The 20,346-nt window shown below is 44.3% G+C and overlaps 2 protein-coding genes across 2 annotated transcripts in view; one reads left to right on the top strand and one right to left on the bottom strand.

The window, feature by feature from the left end:
* itga10 (integrin, alpha 10) overlaps nucleotides 1-9,595 on the top strand; it is a 49,017-nt gene extending 39,422 nt beyond the window's left edge. Inside the window, exons 9-30 of the mRNA XM_083646578.1 lie at nucleotides 111-276; nucleotides 2,750-2,823; nucleotides 3,396-3,540; nucleotides 4,230-4,378; nucleotides 4,644-4,787; nucleotides 5,005-5,211; nucleotides 5,338-5,468; nucleotides 5,792-5,958; nucleotides 6,228-6,370; nucleotides 6,506-6,616; nucleotides 6,720-6,805; nucleotides 6,891-7,032; nucleotides 7,233-7,325; nucleotides 7,416-7,492; nucleotides 7,650-7,739; nucleotides 7,875-7,959; nucleotides 8,127-8,240; nucleotides 8,313-8,420; nucleotides 8,504-8,617; nucleotides 9,042-9,137; nucleotides 9,229-9,342; nucleotides 9,457-9,595. Of these exons, the coding sequence (XP_083502704.1) occupies nucleotides 111-276; nucleotides 2,750-2,823; nucleotides 3,396-3,540; nucleotides 4,230-4,378; nucleotides 4,644-4,787; nucleotides 5,005-5,211; nucleotides 5,338-5,468; nucleotides 5,792-5,958; nucleotides 6,228-6,370; nucleotides 6,506-6,616; nucleotides 6,720-6,805; nucleotides 6,891-7,032; nucleotides 7,233-7,325; nucleotides 7,416-7,492; nucleotides 7,650-7,739; nucleotides 7,875-7,959; nucleotides 8,127-8,240; nucleotides 8,313-8,420; nucleotides 8,504-8,617; nucleotides 9,042-9,137; nucleotides 9,229-9,342; nucleotides 9,457-9,510 (2,610 nt within the window). The 3' untranslated portion in view covers nucleotides 9,511-9,595. The remainder of the gene's footprint in view (nucleotides 1-110; nucleotides 277-2,749; nucleotides 2,824-3,395; nucleotides 3,541-4,229; nucleotides 4,379-4,643; nucleotides 4,788-5,004; nucleotides 5,212-5,337; nucleotides 5,469-5,791; nucleotides 5,959-6,227; nucleotides 6,371-6,505; nucleotides 6,617-6,719; nucleotides 6,806-6,890; nucleotides 7,033-7,232; nucleotides 7,326-7,415; nucleotides 7,493-7,649; nucleotides 7,740-7,874; nucleotides 7,960-8,126; nucleotides 8,241-8,312; nucleotides 8,421-8,503; nucleotides 8,618-9,041; nucleotides 9,138-9,228; nucleotides 9,343-9,456) is intronic.
* A 487-nt stretch (nucleotides 9,596-10,082) lies between these two features.
* Nucleotides 10,083-20,231, bottom strand: polr3c (polymerase (RNA) III (DNA directed) polypeptide C). The gene is made up of 13 exons (XM_083646589.1): nucleotides 20,101-20,231; nucleotides 17,984-18,130; nucleotides 16,433-16,697; nucleotides 15,647-15,948; nucleotides 14,999-15,103; nucleotides 12,601-12,774; nucleotides 12,451-12,502; nucleotides 12,269-12,329; nucleotides 11,479-11,629; nucleotides 11,282-11,383; nucleotides 11,114-11,163; nucleotides 10,336-10,485; nucleotides 10,083-10,220 (listed from the first exon to the last, which is right to left on the bottom strand). Exons 2-13 carry the CDS (start codon nucleotides 18,128-18,130, stop codon nucleotides 10,130-10,132), a joined length of 1,650 nt encoding a protein of 549 aa, XP_083502715.1. The 5' UTR covers nucleotides 20,101-20,231; the 3' UTR covers nucleotides 10,083-10,129.
* Nucleotides 20,232-20,346: the final 115 nt, after the last annotated feature.

Below are 20,346 nucleotides of genomic sequence, written 5' to 3'. Positions count from 1 at the left end.
CAACTTAATCCATCAATGCCTTTTTAGTGACTTATCTGCTTATTCATTTACCATCTCCCTTCTGGGTCATCACTCTCTCTCTCCTCCCACCTTCCCTTGCTGTGTTCCAGGTGCTGGGTCATTACATCCGCCGGCAGCAGGACCCAGAGACATTCATTAATGAGATCAAGTACATCGCCACCGACCCTGATGACAAATACTTCTTCAATGTGACCGATGAGGCCGCGCTCAACGACATCGTGGACGCGCTGGGAGACCGGATCTTCACTCTGGAAGGTGTGGGATGGAGGGATGGACGGTGGAGATGGATGGAAGATGCACTGTAAAAAAAAAAGTGTAGCAAAAGTTGCAAAATTCAAATAATAAAAATACACATTATTTAGGCCTATGTATTGTTGATGTATTTACGGTTGGACTGCAGTAGAATAACAGTTTTCTATCATAAAATATGCATAGAATTTGTTCAAAAAGAAATTTACTCAACAACAATTCTACATAATCTAAATTATGATTTTTGCTTTGACAATATTCTTTAGTAATTTCATGGGATTGCCTCATTAATTCACAAATTATCGCTGTTAGAATAGCTACAGAATCTTTTTTTTTTTTTTTTTTGCAATTAAAACAAATTTAGAACACAAAAACAAAAAAATCAAACAAACTCAGATACAGGAAAAGAAAAGAAAAGAAAGAAAAAACATACATACACTCCAAAATCACAACACAGTGTCACCAGTTACATACAGCTTGTAAATATATATATATATATATATATATATATATATATATATATATATATATATATATATATATATATATATATATATATATATATATATATATATATATATATATATATATATATATATGAGTGGGATCCCACACAAGGGAGAGAGACCAGCCGGGCGAATCACCCGTCACCCCTAACCTCGTCAAGGTAGGCCAGAAACGGGTCCCAAATAGTTTGAAATCTCCCAGGTGAGTTGGTCCTCAAGAACCTGAGTCTCTCCATTCATACAACAGAGATTTTATTTTTATTTATTTATTTATTTGAAAAGGGACAGTGCATATTAATGGACAGTACAGACAGTACATGTAAATATGCCAGTTTATAGCCCGAAGGCTAGTTTCCGTCTGCAGTCCCTTGGCAGGTTGATGCAACCCAGAAAACAAGCAAAGTGACAGAGAAAACACATAAAATACATAGGAAATTGTAGATTAGGTGTCCCCAAGTGAGGACAAGAGGTCCGAGTTCAGCAGAAATAAGTATTATAGTGTAGAAACGGCAAAATGTGTCCCCGGGGGACTCAGGAGGGTATAACAGCAATATAGCATAGTTACAGGCAGCAATATAGTTAACTAGGGCAGACAATGTAAACAGTGTATGTAAGGGAGTTGTGGCAAACACTAAAATATGAAGGGTAATAAATAAGGTATTAAAATAGAATAAGATGGAATAGATATAAAAGTGTCCAGATGTGCAAAGGGGTGTGCAAATGTCAATAATCCAGGTTTACTGAGGGTTTATTTATTGAGGAGTCTCGTAGCCTGCGGAAAGAAACTATCCCGCAAACGGTTTGTGCGTGCTTTCGGGACCCTGTATCTTTGCCCTGAGGGCAACAGGGAGAACAGGCGACATAAAGCAAGACCTGAGACATAAAGCAAGACCTGATGTGGACATAAAGCAAGACCTGAGACATAAAGCAAGACCTGATGTGGACATAAAGCAAGACCTGAGACATAAAGCAAGACCTGATGTGAGACATAAAGCAAGACCTGATGTGGACATAAAGCAAGACCTGATGTGAGACATAAAGCAAGACCTGATGTGAGACATAAAGCAAGACCTGATGTGGACATAAAGCAAGACCTGATGTGGACATAAAGCAAGACCTGATGTGAGACATAAAGCAAGACCTGATGTGAGACATAAAGCAAGACCTGATGTGAGACATAAAGCAAGACCTGATGTGGACATAAAGCAAGACCTGATGTGAGACATAAAGCAAGACCTGATGTGGACATAAAGCAAGACCTGATGTGGACATAAAGCAAGACCTGAGACATAAAGCAAGACCTGATGTGAGACATAAAGCAAGACCTGATGTGGACATAAAGCAAGACCTGATGTGAGACATAAAGCAAGACCTGATGTGGACATAAAGCAAGACCTGAGACATAAAGCAAGACCTGATGTGAGACATAAAGCAAGACCTGATGTGAGACATAAAGCAAGACCTGATGTGAGACATAAAACAAGACCTGATGTGGACATAAAGCAAGACCTGATGTGGACATAAAGCAAGACCTGATGTGGACATAAAGCAAGACCGAAAATCATCAGCAAGGGAGGAAGGAGGGGGACACTTGGAAAAAAAAAAAAAAAAAAAGTCTGACTCCTGCAGAAAAAAAGCAATCCTGGAGGGAGAGAGAGAGGAAGAGATGGATGTCACCCTCTCATAGCTATCACAATAAGTTACAGGAAGAAGCGAGGAAAGGCGGTGAAAAGTCCTGTCATCCTTCAATGTGTAGGGAATGGTAGGAGGAAGGCTGAGACATGTCTGTCAGCTGGGAGAATGAGGATGCTGCACAGTGCCATCTAGAGGAGGTAGAGGAAGGAAGGGGGGAGGTGATGCATTGTCTGTGTCCCCTGACCTGTCTGTCTGTGTACCCTGACCTGTCTGTCTGTGTCCCCTGACCTGTCTGTCTGTGTACCCTGACCTGTCTGTCTGTGTCCCCCTACATGCAGGCACGCTGGGCTACAACGAGAGCTCCTTCCACATGGAGATGTCTCAGATCGGCTTCTCCACACACACTCTGGATGTGAGTCCCACCTGTAGAGTCTGTCTGCCATATCTTGTGCCCAAGTGCAAGGGGAAGCGTTATCTTTGCTAGTTAGTAGTAGTACTTTATTTGGCACATAGCAGTCAGTAGACTGAATTAATGACCAATTTACAGGTTAAAAATCAAACATGAGCCCTGCTAAAATACATAATGGTCACAGGTTAAAATACAGACATAAGTACATAGCTTCAAATTAAAATAGAGCTTTCAGTCATAAATGAAAGGAGACGAGACCAACAGGACATGTTATGGGGTATGGTGGTTCAGTAGTCTAGTAAGGTATGGTATGGGAGAGTTCTGATGGCGACCTTTGATGTACTGACCCATTGGTAATTAAAAGAAGAAGAAAAAATATATTCTGAGTGCTAGAAACTAGCAAAGATAACAATAACACCTGCCCTTGCATTTGGCCACAAGATATGGCCCTGTGTCTATGTGTGCATGTGTTTTCAGATAGACAGATGTTTTAAGCTTCTGTACTCTGGGATGTGCACAAGTCTGTCTTCTCTGAAACTTTGACGTCATTGTGTCTGTGCTCCTGCATTCTTCAGGATGGGATTCTGTTTGGGATGGTGGGCGCTTATGACTGGGATGGCGGCGTGCTGAAGGAAGGAACCAAAGGACGCATCATGCCGTCCAGAGAGGCTTTTGAGGCCGAGTTCCCCCTGGAGCTCAAAAACCACGCTGCTTATCTAGGTGTGCAGATATCATCACACACCTGCACACCTTGACAGATATCACACACCTGTACACCTTACGGCAGGGATACTCAACTTGCTTTGCCCGGGGGCCACTTTACCTAAATGACAGGAGGCCAGGGGCCAGTTCATAAACAAACATTAATATACATTTTTCTGTAGCGGACTGTAGGTGTTTGGGTCGTCAGCCAGAATTTAGTCTGACAATTGTGCGCACACAGGATAGTTAGTTAGGTTAATTTAGTTAAGTACATATACTGTAAGTGCCTGGGCGGTGAGCAGATGGCTATATTTGACAATTTAGCAGGACCTCAGTCAAACTTTAACATTTGTTTTCATTGTGAATTAGAAAATGATCAGGGGGCCACTCTGCACCCTATCACGGGCCGCATCTGGCCCCCAGGCCGCACGTTGAGTATCACTGCCTTACGGACCTGGGGGTAAAAAAGGTCCTATATTTTTGCTGTAGGAATGTACTGTTCAAACCATAGAGTTTCTGGTGGTGTGTATTTATATTTGTGTGTGTGTGTGTGTGTGTGTGTGTGTGTGTGTGTGTGTGTGTGTGTGTGTGTGTGTGTGTGTGTGTGTGTGTGTGTGTGTGTGTGTGTGCGTGTGCGTGCGTGCGTGCCTGCGTGCGTGCGTGCGTGTGTGTGTGTGCGTGCATGTGTGTGTGTGTGCTGTGTACAGGTTACACAGTGTCATCTGTGATAGTTGGTGACTGGAGGACGCTATATGTAGCTGGGGCTCCCAGGTTCAAACACAAAGGCAAGGTCATCCTGTTTGAACTCAGCACTGATGGCGATGTCAACATCGCACAGGCCCTCAATGGAGAACAGGTAGAGTTCTCTCTCTTAGTGCGCCACTCTTCATTCCCTTCACTCACAAAGCAACATGCAAGTCCCAAAACTGACCACTTGTTTTTCTCAAAAGAGAATGAAGCAAGTACACCACCTACTGGCAGTGAGCTAAAATAACATATCTCTGTTTTACCCCTCCCCCCCCCCCCCCCCTCTGTCTCTCTCTCATCTCTCTGTCTCTCTCTCTCCTCTCTGTCTCTTCTCTCCTCTCTGTCTCTCTGTCACTCTCTCTCTCTCTGTGTAGATTGGGTCATACTATGGCAGTGAGGTATGTGGGCTGGATATAGACAAGGATGGCATCACCGATGTCCTCCTGGTTGCTGCTCCCATGTACCTGGGCTCAGGCAACAAGGAGGCGGGTAGAGTCTACATCTACACCCTTAATGGGGTAAGACAGACCACAGCAGATGCACCTCTCAATCTAATCTATATGGACCATTATACCGTACTATGATTTAAGAACAGTATTATTGTTTAGTTTCCAAAACCATTGGCTCACCTGACTCCCAATAAAATCTCCTTTTTTTTACCATCCCCCACTGTATCCTGTGTTACCTCAACTCATCCACTCCCTTCTTCCCTCGCTCCTCTTTCTCCTCTCCCAGGAGGAGGTGTTTGTATCTAATGGCACTCTGAAGGCAGAGGAGAAGTCCCAGGATGCCAGGTTTGGCTATGCGCTGGCGTCTGCTTCAGACCTCAACCACGACGGCTACACTGACCTCCTGGTGGGCGCCCCGCTGGAGGATGACCACAGGGGGGCCGTCTATGTCTACCACGGTGATGGGATTCACCTAATCCACAACTATAAACAGGTAATTGACATTAGGCGTATACAGCTTCAAACTAGAACTACAGGATAATTGGTGCATTTCAGAATTCAATCCAGCCGATTCCTTTTCCGTCTCCCTCTCTGTCTCACCTTCTCTCGGTCTATGCAGCGGATCGCAGCGTCATCCATCTCCCCGTCCCTGCAGTATTTTGGCCGCAGTGTGAGCGCTCGGCTGGACTTGGATGGAGATGAGCTGATAGACCTGGCAGTGGGAGCGCAGGGGAGCGCAGTAATGCTCAGGTGGGTAGAGGCAGGGGGAGAAAAGGGAGGTCATTCTTAATACAGGTTTTATAGCTGCTACCCTCAGGGGAAATTAGAGAAAAGATGAAGCAGGATATCACAAATTATCAAATGCATCACTTTTGTTCATTATAGCTAGCTATAGTTTCCGTATTTAATTGAAAATAAGAAAAATGTATCACCAATTTATCAATCACATTGTGTCCCCTTCCTGCCCCTTTTTAGATAACACACTTGTTAGATCTTCTTTTAATTTGTGCACAATGTGAGGTGTCTAAAAATTAAATATCAGTTTTTCATGAACTGTCCCCTCTGTCCCCCAGCTCTCGAAGCATAGTCCAGATCAATGTGAGTCTGTCCTTCCAGCCCCACTCCATCAACGTCATCCAGAAGACCTGCCAGAGGGGTGGCAGGGAGTCCGCCTGCCTCAATGCCACCGTCTGCTTCTTGGCTGTCTCCCGCTCCCCAGGACCACAAAGCAATAGCTTTGGTAAAATAGTTGATTCTGTGGTAGAAGAACCCCCTCACATGACCTTACATGACCCCCTGACATGACCTCACATGACCTCACATGACCCCCTCACATGACCTTGTCAGGCTTATCTTGCTCTGTCACCGATCAGGAGAACTGTATGTTTGTTCTAATAAGGCCTGCCACTGCAAGTAGGCGTATCATTGTCAAAGTGGACAGATGGCATTACAGTAATGGGAAGGTTGGACCATCTCACCCCCTGTCCCAATGACCCACTCTCTCCTCAGAGCTGTGGGTGGCAGCCATGTTGGATGACAGGAAGTTGTCGGCGCGGGCGCTGTTTGACGACAGCTCCCACAGACAGACCCAGCTGTCAGTCAGAGTTCAAACAGGACAGACTCTCTGCTACCATCTGCCCTTCCACGTCTATGTGAGTGTCGGTACACACACCCAACCACATATGTTGACCTGTAGGTAGAGGCTTACCTCCGTCAGAAGACACACGTACAGCTCAGGCCAACACATGTGACATGATTTAATTTGGTCTCTGTATTTGATACTGTAGGACACGGCAGACTACATCCGTCCAATCAGCTTCTCGCTGCGTTTTAGGATCAACGACACAGAGAGCGGTCCAGTGTTGGACGAGGGCTGGCCAACCACTGTCAAGAAATCTGTGAGTGGCATAGACTGTTTTAGCTGTAACTGACTATTAATAGGTCTGTTCCTCCATCTTTCCACCACCAGCCTTACTGTTCTTCCCTCTCGTACCTCTCCAGATCGCCTTCTTCAAAGACTGTGGTGAGGATGATGTGTGCACGACAGACCTGGTGCTGCAGGCTCAAATGGACATCTCTGGGACGAGGTATACAGCCATATTCCTCCTCCTCCTCCTATCCTGCCTTGTGTCTCCCCCGTTGTGATGTTTTGACACTCTGTGCTCCCCACAGACAGAAGCCCTATGTGATCCGAAGTCCTCGTAGGCGTCTGGCGGTGGAGGTGCAGCTGGAGAACAGACTGGAGAATGCCTACAACTCCAGCCTAACACTGCACTATTCACGCAACCTACACTTCTCCAGCCTCAGCATTAGGGTACACCACTCATATACTGCAGCACGCACAGTACATGATCATAAACACTGGTGCACCAACAGCCCACTGCACATACTGTACAAGTGCTTACAGTACCAAATAATATGAATATTCACAGACATGAACACAGTTACACAAGTTAACAACCTAGTACGTATTTATCTATCTCTCCCTATCTCCTTTTTTAAATATATATATAGGAGGACGCCCACTTTAAGATCGAGTGTACAGCCCTTGGTTCCAACAGCCACTCCTGTAATGTCAGCTACCCAGTGTTTCGCTCCCAGTCAAAGGTAAGTCAGTCAGTCAGTCAGCCCACTCACACTTCACCTCCTCTGGATTCAAGCAGACAGCTCAGCAGCCTCTTCTCTCCCTGTATGCAGGTCAACTTCATGTTGGAGTTTGAGTTCAGCTGCACATCTCTGCACAGTCGAGTCCAGATGAAGCTCAACGCTGCCAGGTAGCTCACACACAACTGCATAATGCAGCAGACTCAGCATACCTCGTGCACATACGATGCTTTTAATCCATCCATCTTTGAACAGGGAGCGATTGAAGTGTAGTGTCCTCTGTGAAAGCACCTTGGTGGTCTATGTAACCATCTGGCTCTCTTTTAGTGACAGTGTGGAGAGAGAGGCTACGTTGGGGGACAACAGTGTTCAGCTGCAGAGTTTTGTTCAGTATGAACCAGACCTGTTTGTCAATAGGTATGTGGATACAGTATATGAATAATTTGGTTAATCAGATGTTTTTAGTTCCTCTTGGAGATACTCATTCTCTGTGTGTTTGTATGCGGAGCTTTTTTTTTGCTGCTGTCAAAGTCTGACTGTTTTTCTGTCCAGTGACTCTAATTTGAACCGCTATGAGGTCCATCCCACCAGGACAATGTCAGAGGGAATTGGGCCTGAGTTCTACACACACTTCAGGGTAAAGCTTGGACACACCCATACTGACTGAATACACTTGATTTGGAGCTGCAACACACAGCTTAGGGTTGTGTGAGACAAGTGAAACAACCGATTACTATAAAAGCAAGACATAACAGAACTATGATGATGAGGCCAACATAGAGCAATATGTGTCTGTGTTTATAGCTGCAGAATCTGGGCTGTTACTCTGTGAGTAATGTGGAGCTGAGGCTGCATCTTCCCTCTGTGGCTTCAGGAGACCGAGTCTTCATGAATGTCACCGAGGTCTTCTCCTATAACGTGAGTAGCCCTTCCGTGTGTGTATCTGCACCTGCTTTAGATCATGTGTGACGTGTCCAAATTGTCCCATAGGCTACAGGGGTGAACTGCAGCGTGCAGAGTGACCTGGCCCAGCTGAAGGGCAGACAGAGAGACGTGAGGCCCCTCCACCCTGAAGACATGATGCAGAATGACATATTGGTGAGGCCCTGGCATTACAGCAGCTACTGAAGCACGTGCATCTGAGCATGCCTGTTCATCTCTGTGTGCGTTCACATGTGCAGAATTGCAGCAGGTCATGGTGTATAGAGGTGGTGTGTGAGGTCCAGCAGCTTCTGAGAGGACAGGCTGCACTCATTCGCGTCAGCCGCAGAGTCCACGATGAATTCTTCAGAAAAGTGAGATACACACCAGTGCACAGACCCTCATTTCGGATTAAACATATGGGATAACATTGATCATAAGGCTGGGCAATATGGCTGAAATCAATATCACAATAATCATAAGGATTTATTTCTGATTTATTTCGATGACTCAATATATCACTGTTGCATGGCTCATATACGCACGATCACATAATAATCATATTAATGGTCATCCTATTGAGTCAAATGGTAATGCTAGGTGTTATGCCAAACAAAACTGAAATTTAACTAAATAATATTCCTTAAAATGTTTCATACCTCATTTTGTCATAACAATTTGCTTGTTATCAATTCAGACTGAAAAATTGTATCACAATATCATAAAATCACCATATCATGAGGATATGATTCCAAACGATAATCGGCCTGAATGGTCATCACCTCTGTGTCTCTTTAGGCCAAGTACAAGTCAGTGAGGATAATAGGTGCATATAGCCTGGCGGCTCAAGAGACAAATCTCATCACTCTGGGTACAGGCACTGTCTGGAGGGAGGTAAGACTACAGCAGGATTATGAGAGTGAACATATTCTTTTGTCACTTCTCTATTTCCTTGCTTCACCTGGCTTTTCTCCTCTTTGATTAGACTGTACTGGAGGTGCTGAAGGGACGAGCTATTCCCATCTCGCTCTGGATTCTGATTGGTAGCATCATCGGAGGTTTGCTGCTACTGGCACTCATCATCTTCATACTATGGAAGGTATCTTACAATTAACTTTCAGTTTCAGAATGTGTTCTGGAACTTCTGGATAATATATATATATTTTAAAAACATTGCTGTGCTCACTCATCCCTCCATTTCGCCTCTCGTCAGCTGGGGTTCTTCACACGCAAACAAAGAGGGGAGGATGAGAACCACGAGGACTGAAGACAACTTTTGTCACCATGACAGCAGTTATTTACCTGCCATGAAGACTACCAGAGAAGCTGAGTCCATCTGTCAGCAGGCACAGACACAGATGCTGGGATGGGACTCCAGGCTTAGACACAACAGGGACCTCCAGGACCAAACAGAACATTACGAGGGTCCAATAGAAATGCACTACCCACTATCTCTAGGGTCGGGAGCACTTATGTAAATAATCTGTTTCTTATTTGTAAGGAAAACCAAAGTGTATGAAACCACAATTCTTCTATTTAATATACAGGCATCTTCACGGTTTTACATTTCAACCAAGCACTTCGTCCTATGTCTGTCCTACAGTTTTGTGTTTGTCTTTTGATGAAATTAAAACAATTGAACACAAGTACTCTTGTTTTTAATTTATTCATTTATCTGCTTATTCGTGTGATAAAACCAAGCTAAATATGATCGATTCTAATCTTTTATTCCACTCCTAAATAAAGCTTTCCAAGCTACAGTGCACACATGCATATAAACTATAAAACAGTCGTACTTCACGTCAGCATTCATAAACACAAAAAGCAACGGGATAATCTTCACGAGTGCTATCGGTGCGAGTAACGTTCGCACATCGGACTGACTCTCAGCGTGCGGGTGCGGGTGTAGCGGTGGAGTTGACGTAGGATTCTAGTAGGAAGATGGTTTCATCTACCTGGTTCTCTGCAGAGTCTAGCCTGGAGGGACAAAGGAAGAAGCTAGTGAGAAGGAGAACATGACCTGCGCCAGGAGGCGACTAGATGTTGTGTTTTGACTTCAGAAGACAGGAATAGCATTGTGTTGAGGTCCTACTTGTTGATGTGATGCCGTAAGGACTCCAGCTGCTGCCTTTCAGGAGCTGTAATCATCTCCTCCACCTCTGTCAGCTGATCAGGTTCTGCCCCGCTGGCCTGCAGAGAAGCCAGGATGGCCTCAATTCGCTGGGATTTCTCCAGCAGACGCCTGTTAGTCAAACATAAAGCCAATCAATCTACAGGGTCCCGCAGGGATGGGTGTATTTTTGTAGGCCAACCCAGAAGTCATGTACTTCCTGGTTCCCTCGTCGGGAAGTCAAGGGAAGTGGGGTTTTTTGTATGGGCTTTATTTGTTAAATGCCTGAAATAACATCTGTGGTCAACAAGTTTATAAAACCGTGACCTTTGTGTTCAGCAACATAATCTTCACAAATGAGGACCACTTTTACGATTTGTTTTCTGAAAATCGCGATTTAAAAAAATCATTACGCTTCAAAAACCATAAAAGTAGTCCTCATTTCTGAAGATTATCTTGCTGAACACAAAGGTCGCAATTTCATAAACCTTTGTTAACCACAGGCCGTTACTTATTTCAGGCATTTAACCAAAAAACCCAGTGCAAAAATCAGATTGACCGACGAGGGAACAGGAAGACATAGTGCTAACATCCGGGTCTTAGGACTAATTCCTGCGCTATTCTATTCGTCAGTGACACAGTTGCCCAGTGAGCCGGGAGCATGTTGCGAGTAGACCATGTGGGAGATCATCTGGCTCGCAGGGGTAGTGACATACAGCTAGGAAATGCAGGGACATACAGATACTGGTGATGCACTCACTTGCTTTCTTTGGTCTCAAACAGGCGTCTCTCTATGAGGTTGGCCACCGTCTGTGCAGGAGAAATGTACAGAGGTGTGACATCAATCAAGGCACAAACCAGCATTAAAGACATTATTCTTGCAGTCTTCATGCATCCAGAGCTTTAAGATTCACGTTCACTATTTGACCTTGTAGCAGTTCTGAAGCAGCATTCTGGCAGTAGGGAGCTGGTTGACAGTGTAAAGATAGAAGGTACGGGAGGGAGCGTGGTCGGGAGTCTTGGGGATTTCCTGAAGAACACAAAATCATGTTAAGAGAGAATGGGGGGGTCAAGATTAAATGCAAAGAGGAGAAGTGGGAAAGTGGCATGTGTCCTGGGACGTACCTGCAGCTGAACCAGGTTCTGTGAAAGCAGGGTGTAGAGCATATCTTTAGCCTCCTTGGCTGGGATCATGGCAAAATCCTCCACCTGCTTCTGCTCCAGATGACGTTTCCTTAGCAACAGACGGAAGATGCGTGCAGACCGGGAGCCAAATCTGATCACGGATTGAACGAAAAGGTGAATAAATAATGAGTTGCTGATGATATGACACATTTACTTATACATACCAGTATATTTATTTTTATATATATATATATATATATATATATATATATATATATATATATATATATATATATACATACATACATACATACATACATATATATATATATATATATACACACAGTGTTCCCCCTACCATTCTACAGGCCTGGTGGGCCAACGTCGCCCCCAGGCCAAAAGAAAAACGTTTTTTTTTTCTTTTTCTTTAGATTTCCCCCCCCAAAAACAACAATACTGGTGTTGACAGTAATAGAAGGTGCCAAATCATTCAAAACAATAAGCATTTCGCTTTTAGGAGCATTGTGCCAGCGTGCAGCGCTGTTCCAAAACGTGTCAACGTGTGTCGCTGCCTGGGAAACACACATCCCATAATACAACTGTTCGCATCGCATCCCATAATAGTATGATGATACTTGGGATGCCATTGTGAACATAGATGCAAACTGGTTAGCTAAAAGTTTAGCGTCGGCAGCGAGGGCCCCCACCGTTGCGGTCGGGGTACGTTTCGAAATCCCTCCAGGCCTGAACAATTTTCTAGGGGAAACACTGATATATATAGACAACGTACCTCTCCTGTACTGCAGACTCTAGCGTTGCCCTTGCCAGGTTGGCCAAAGCTCTGTGTAAGTCTGAGAGATGAGTCAAGGAAAGCAGCCCTGTTTTGTATTTCATGAATAGCAAGAGTAAGTAACAGTGTGCAGACATCTCACATGTTCAAGTGTTGAGGGATTTCAAAGCTAAAAAGGATACTGACAACGTACATCCCTCCTCCACTGTCACCTGACCTCCCCACAAACTCCATCTGAGGAATGGAGAGGACAGAAAGTGATGAGGATTCCAGGTGGAAGGAAATGAAGCACAGAAAATGTGAGGTGATCCGTGCGGAGGTTCAGGTTGTACCGGGTCGTCCACCAGCAGTGTGAGGTACTGGTCTAAGATGGGTCGGCTGATGCTGTAGTTGGGTGGGAGGGACCTGAAGATCTCATTGGCTGAGAGGGCCTGTGTGCAGGTGGCGGCGGGCGGGGTCGTCACCTCGCTCATGCGCAGCATAGTCCTCACTATCTCGCTGCTAGTCTGCATTGAAAAGAGGAGAAGGGCTTTAGAGAGATAACAACACACTCAAAACAAACTGATTTGATTCATTGGTCCCAGCATAGGCTACTGTACATCTGACTTAAACTGAAGAATAAGATTAACTCTATGGTTAAAGCTTTTCAGGTTTTATGCTGCATTAATATAATTTTGTTTCCAAGTTAGTAAACAGAGTGAACTAAAACCCCAAATGCACAGGGAGCGTCTGAAGCTCTTCAAACTGCCTTTTGTACTCCAAACCCGTTTCGATTTTGGAGCGTCAAATGAGGTTCCAGCAGTGACCAAAGCGCTCTGTTTTAATCGGTCATTGTGCCTGATTACATATAAATTAGTGGCCTTTTCTCCAAAATACTGATGGTTCTGTCATTCTGTGGTGTATACATTTCAGATCTGATGCTTGCAGTGCGCTATAGGGGCAGAAACTTGACATGCATCAAGTTTCGCTCCCTGTGCGTTTTGGGCTTAAGACCTATATAGCCTAAATATAATATTCCTTTGGACAGACTTATTTATTGTGATTAATATGTAGTCTACAGTTTATACATTATATGTATCTTAATGAGGCTACCTTACTAAGCCCATTGTATCTTGGTCCAACAATTCAATATAACAACCTACATCATTTTGTACATCTATGCAAAATCATATCCATTAAAAGCCCTTGTTAGCAGACACCAGCTGATCCAATTTAAGCTCGATCACCGTCTTCACTACTCCAAGCATAAACTAGACAGGATCTTCCCTTCTGTCTCGCCACTGTGTGACAGGTGTCAGGTGTCAGAGGGCACACTATCTCATGCCTTGTGGTCCTCCCCTTCATTAACGGGATTCTGGGCCAAAATATTTGACTGGTACTCCAAGGATTACAAAATAACCCTCCAGCCAGAGGCAGGTCTCGCCATTTTCGGCTGCTCTGAGTCCTCTCTGGACTTCCCTACGGCTGTGTAACCATCTCTGACACTGGGGACAACTGTCGCCAAAATACTTATTCTGAAGGAGTGGAAGTCCTCCTCTTTGCCTTCTTTTCGGGTATGGCTGATGGACATGATCTCTGTTCTACAGATGGAGAGATTCAGGTCCCTGAGAACCAACGCGCTTAAAAGGTTCTCAAATATCTGGGACCCGTTTTTGGCCTACGGTACTTTGACGAGGTTAAGAATAAGTGACTGAGGTTGGGGATGATGGATGGCTCGCCCGGCTGGTGTCCCATGGACCCCTTAGTTGGGATCCTAGGTACACGATATCTCTTATAAACACATAAGCACCTTATGTGGTTGATAGCACTATGTTGTATTGTTGAATGTCAATGATGTATGTATGTTTTTTTTCATTCTTTTCCTGTGTCTGAGCCTGTTTGTCTTGTTCGTATATTGTTCTATAAAAAAAGATAAAAAAAAAAGAAAAAAAAACTTGTTGAATTATGATACCTGCAACAGGCTCAACAGCAGGGTCTGGTAATAACTGCAGCAATGTTATATAATTTGCAGGATTTTAAGCAATTGACTGTAGTCTAGTTAGGCCAGGGGTGTCCAAACCTTTTTGAATGGGGGCCAGATTAGATCATGTGAAGATATGGGAGGGCCAGCTGCTTCTCGGATCATATGGATTAAAAAAACAAAGCAAAAACAAACATACAATACAATTGTACTTAAAGGATTTTGTTTACCGTCTGAAAACATTAGTTCCACCTGCATTGTTCCTACTTGGTGTTTGTCTACAAACGGTATGATAGTGCTGTCATCGTTAGGTGAACGGAAGGGAAAAACACACAAGGTGAACTTGCTTGATTAACCAATACTGTGTGGAGGGCCACATATAGTACATTTTGAGAGACAAGCAGGGGGCCACTTAAAATTGGCCCCCGGGCCGGACTTTGGACATGCCGGAGTTAGGCCAACTAGTGATCATCATTCACTGGATGCACTGTGCGAGTCATGTCAAAGAATCAATACTTCATCATCTCCCAAATGAGCATGTCTGGCAACTTTGGGTTAGACAGAAAAAATAACACATAGGTTTGGATCTACATGTTGCTGTTGTGAAACCAAGCTTCCCTAAAAAAAAAAAAAAAAAAAATCCCCTATTACTCATGCTCAACTTCCCCATTCGAAATTCTTGTTGGTAGTGGCAAGCAGGCGAGTCAAATTTTCAATCGTTCTTAATTAATATTTCATTATGAAATATTTGTATTTTTTATAAACCTCACCTGGTCCAGTTTGTTGGCCACAGCACTGATGATGGCCTGGTCTCTGAAGTGGAGGTGGAACCTCTCAAAGTTCACCTGCCAGTAAATCCCCTCATCACCATGTGTCTGAGCGAGAGAGAGAGAGAGAGAGAGAGAGATAGAAATAGACAGAGAGAACCCTGAGAACCAACTTGCTTGGGAGGTTCCGTCAACGCACGGAGCGTTTTTTTTGCGCTTCGTTTTATTTTCCCCTGCAGTCGCGCGCACTAGATTTGAGCACACAACGACCACACGGATGGTAGCCAGCTGGTTTTGTCTGTTTGATGTTGTTCACTGTCAACATGAAAGCCAGATTATTGCCAATTCTGGCAGCAGTGAGGTTGAGGATCCCTCTGGGAGGAGAAAATGTAGGAGGAGTAAAAAGACGAGCAGCGCGCTTTTCCTCCAAATGTTCAACTTTTTCAGCTTTAAAACGCCCAGAGCGCTCCGCCAAAAAGACGAGACGCCACCAGTGTTTAAACACCAGGTGCGTTCATTAAAAGAGGAGCACGTCTAGCTTTTGGTCTGAATATCCCATTAGAATGGTTAGACATGACGAGGGAAGGGAGAGATAGCAAACAGGATAAGAAGAAGATAGTTTGTTTAAAGACAGCTGGTCAGATCACTCACCACTGTGTCCAGCTTGGCCTTCTTCACATTTCTTTGGTCATCTCCATCCTCACTGGAGCAGCGGCGTTTGCCCCGCCCTATGAGTGTTATATGTGGGACCTTGTAGCAGTCAGTGAAACTCTCTGGTGTGGGCGGGGTGCCATGAGCAGGGGCAGCAGGGGTGGAGGAGGTACCAGGGGCAGCTGGAGCAGTGCTGGCTGCCGGTGCTGCCTCTGCCACCGGAGGGCAGCGCTGCAGAAAATGGGTCTCCACCAAGTTGGAGAATGCAGAGGACACTTCGCTGTACTCCATGCTGCGCCCCTCTGGACGAACAGAGAGAAGACAACGGGGAAATTGCCATCACGAAAACAGTCTGGCAATCCAGTGTTTAATTTCACACTTAACATTCTGTTTAAACTAGGAATGCACGATATATTGGCAATCATATCGGTATCGGCAGATGTTAGTCATTTTTTTACATATCGGCATCGGTCCGATGTTGCAATGTTAATATCGGTATGAGCCAGAATTTTCACATTGAGAGGAAACAATGCAGTAAATCTATGATTTATGGGCTTTTCCAAATGTTTTGGAAATAAAGAAATGCATTAATTTTTCAAATTCAGTGTTTACATGTGTTTTTCACTATGTACCAAATTTTATTATTATAAAAAATTGTTTTTCATCATATCGACATCGGTAAATATCGGTTATCAACCATAACAGCAATGTTAATATCGGTTATCGGTATTGGCCAAAATTTTCATATCGGTGCATCACTAGTTTAAACCCTTTCTTGATACTGACCCTCCATGCTGTGTGTGAGGCGGTCGGCGACTGTCTTCACTGTGCTGCTCATGGTCATGTGACCTCTCTGTAGTAATTCTTCTATGATCAGTTCCCCTGTGTCACCATAGAGGGTTTTGGCTGTGTAGATGTAGCGGGGGTAGCGCAGGATCCGTAGAATCCGCTCACAGCTGGCCCGATACTCGACTGGGCTGCCTGGCCCTTTGCGGCCCGACCTGAACATGCAGGCTCCATGCTGCATGAGCACACACAGAGACTTCTTGGCCTGGACAGAGGCAGAGGAGGGAGGAGGAGGGGTCTTAGCTGCTTGACCACATCACAGACAGCTTGGGCTGACTTACTACAAGGGATGGGATGACTAGGGATGCTTATCTCACAATACATTTGGATACAGAATATCAAAATACACAATATGAGGTTCATGATTTGATACAACCATGATGGGATGTACACTGTACAGCAGGCATGTCCAAAGTCCAGCCCTGGGGCCAACTGAGATTTTAAGTGGCCCTTGGCTTGTCTCTCAAAATATACTATATGTGGCCCTTCACACAGTATTGGTTATTCAAGCAAGTTCAATTTGCATTTTTCCCCCTTCACCTAACGAGGACAGCACAATCATACAGTTTGTGCAAGCACCAAGTAGGAACAGCACATGCAGAACTAATGTTTTCAGATGGTAAACAAAATACTTAAAGGAACACTCCGCCTATTTTCAACCAGCTTTGTATCATTAGAACATCAGTAGTATATCAGAAAACTGTAACTGGTCCACACTTTAACACTCAATAACTGTCAAATTAAATGACATACTTCAAAACAGTTTACAGTTTTCTGATATACTACTGATGTTCTAATGATACAAAGCTGGTTGAAAATGGGCGGAGTGTTCCTTTAAGAGTACAATTGTATGTGATTTTTTATTTTATTTTTTTATAACCCATATGATGTGAGAAGCACCTGGCCCCCCGGCATTTTCACGTGATCTAATCTGGCCCCCATTAAAACAGTTTGGACACCCCTGGTCTAGTGCATGCTCTGTTTCCCTCGTGAGCTGTATCTTCACAAGCCTTTCAAAAGACAAGACAAGTGAGGGCGACCGGCCTTAAGTCATTCAGAGCTTTGGGCCTGCTGCTTTTTGGAACAGGCATTTGAACAGGGTCAGTATATTGGAACAAAAAGGTTTGGACACCCCTTCTGTACAGTAATAAGTAAAAGTTCAAGGACAACAAAGTCTGACTGTGCAGAATTATGTTTATTTCTGAGCCACAAATCTTTCTAGCGATTGCACTGGCTTGCTAGAATTTAAACATCAATTTAACAATGATATTACAAACTACAAATAATATAGATGGAGAACATGTGAAATTGTGATGGACAAGCCATTTCATTTGTCATTTGTGCTTATTGTCCCATGATAAGCATTGTCCCATCTTTGTTCTATACACTAAGGAGAGAGAGGGAGGGAGGGAGGAAGGGAGGGAGAGAGAGGGAGTGTACGTGTTTGTAACAGCAAAGCAGTAAGTAGTAAGAATAGAACTCCAACAGTACCAGGTCCAGTGGGCTGCCAGTCTCATGAATGATGGTCCGTAGATTCTGTGCCCCACCTCTGAGCAAGTGTGTTCCCACCTTCTCCACCACCTCTCCAAAGTGCTCCTGCAGTAGGAGGCCACACAAACGCACCTCTTGGGCGGTCATCTGTAGGCAGAACACACAGTCAGAGAAACACACATACTGATACCATTAGCCTCCATACTGTGTGGATTAATATTAGTAATACACAGTATACATTACTCCTCGCCCTGTATATAACTAAACTAAGCATCTCACACGCTCAATTAGCGCTCAATTCCTAGGCCCGCCATGCAGCTCCCCGGGCTGGCCCTGCAGCTCGCATATGCTGCTGTGTGGCCTCGCCTGCCCTATTACGATACGATACAACTTTATTGTCAGCAGGCTGAAATTTGTTTTGCATCCAATGGCATTCTCCATTCAAGAGTTACACATGAAAGACACAACAGACAAAAACAAGACATCCAGAACTAATCCACAGAATTACAGAAGGCAAGCAGTTCAAAAGGTTTACCTGTTCTGATTGAGCAGACCAATAGACTGGTGTACAAAAGAATTCTTCAGTCTATTGCGTCTAAATTTCAGGACTCTAAAGCATCTCCTGGAGGGCAACAGTTGGTATTCTCCATTCAGAACATGCAAGGGGTCTGAGGATATACTGGTAGCTAGTCTAAGCATGCTTTTGATTTGAGCTTCTTTAAAAGAGTGAAACACAGACCCTCAGGCTGGCCAATAATCTTAGCACAGATTTTTAACTGGCTAAAAAACTTGGTTTTCAGGGAAACCGATAGGCTATTGAACCAAGCCGTACTACAGTACAACATGACGCTCTGAGTAACAGAGGTAAAGAAAAGTGACAGAATCTGACTACTAGCACCAAATGATCTAAGTCTACGGAGCGAGTAAATTCGCTTCTGAATCTTCTTACAGATAAATTCTATGTGAGGGATCCATGACAGGGCAGCATCTATCATCACTCCTAGATATTTATAAGAAGGGACCTGTTTGATACTCTCATTATGAATGATGACTGGGGGTAGCTGACAGTCAGGGGGAATGCCAAAAATTATCTCCTCTGTCTTCCTGGTGTTAATTACAAGAGCATTTTTGTCGCACCATTCCACAAGCTGATCTACACTTAACTGGTACTGGCTTCGGTCGTCACTTTCCGTCAGCAGGGATAGCAGAGTAGAGTCATCTGAATATTTTAGGAGAAACTGATTTGCCTCACAGTGGTGGTACAATCGGACGTGTAGAGAGTGAACAGTACTGGCGAGCTGATGCAACCCTGCGGTGCACCAACCCTGGTCCTGATGGGAGAGGAGAGTGTTCCATTCACATTTACACACTGAGTTCTGGCAGTAAGGAAGGTGTGATAGAAGTGGATGATGTATGGGTTAACCTGTAACTTCAGCATTTTAGAGATGAGTAGAGCCGGCTGAATTGTATTGAATGCGGGTGAAAAATCTAGGAAGAGACCTGTGGCATATGACTTCGGATTGTCAAGGTGTTTGGAGATGAGATGTATGAGTGTGACCACTGCATCCTCTGTACTACGACCCTTGGCGGTGACATTGGTCTCCCTCTCTCTCTCCCTCATCACTATCAGTGATGTCACCATGATATCATCAGTTGCCGCAATTGACTCAAGTGACATCACTGATGACATCACTTATGAAATCATCAGTGATGTATGACATCATTAGGTAATTAGGGCAAATTGGCAATCACCTAATTAAAAAAAAAAAAAAAACGGTAAGTAAAACGGCAGCCTCAGGCTCTTTCTATGTTAGTAAAACGACATAGCCCGGCACAAACATTGAAACAGAGAACAGATATTGCCCACATTTCCAAATTGATAGATAGATAGATAGATAGATAGATAGATAGATAGAGATAGATAGATAGATAGATAGATAGATAGACAGACAGACAGACAGACAGACAGACAGACAGACAGACAGACTTCCAGGAAGCTAATGTAATTTCTACTTAGTCATACTTAGGTAACCCAAACAGGCACCACTTCTCACGCAAACGACCAGGTTTTACAACTCTTAATATCTGATACGTCCACTATTACTATTTCCACTAACCTTTCCGAAACACCCGGCTTACGTTCTGGACAGAGGCGAGCCTTGTTTTGAAGGTTCTGAAGCATCCCACAGATTGAAAACTAAACACATGTGGCTCCCATGGATGTAGGTGGGCAGCTCCTATGTCTATGGGCAGCTCCTCTGACAACACAATAACTTCCGTCCTCCCCCAAATAAGTGTCGCAGTGCATGCTGGGCTGGAGGCGGGTGGCTGTGTTGAGTGTGTGTTCAGTCCTTCAGTCTGCT

This window comes from Poromitra crassiceps, assembly GCF_964638095.1.
Source record: "Poromitra crassiceps genome assembly, chromosome: 1".
Classification (NCBI taxonomy): Eukaryota; Metazoa; Chordata; class Actinopteri; order Beryciformes; family Melamphaidae; genus Poromitra; species Poromitra crassiceps.
Note: the sequence above shows the minus strand (reverse complement) of the source record. Positions and strands in the feature narration are given on the sequence as shown.

Excerpts from the sequence above, each read along its gene's own strand:
- polr3c (XM_083646589.1), bottom strand. The coding sequence starts at position 18,130 with ATGACCGCCCAAGAGGTGCGTTTGTGTGGCCTCCTACTGCAGGAGCAC. Across the intron at positions 11,630-12,268 it reads GAGTCTGCAGTACAGGAGAG|ATTTGGCTCCCGGTCTGCAC; the intron begins GTACGTTGTCTA and ends ATCCGTGATCAG. Across the intron at positions 11,164-11,281 it reads TGCTTCAGAACTGCTACAAG|ACGGTGGCCAACCTCATAGA; the intron begins GTCAAATAGTGA and ends TCTCCTGCACAG.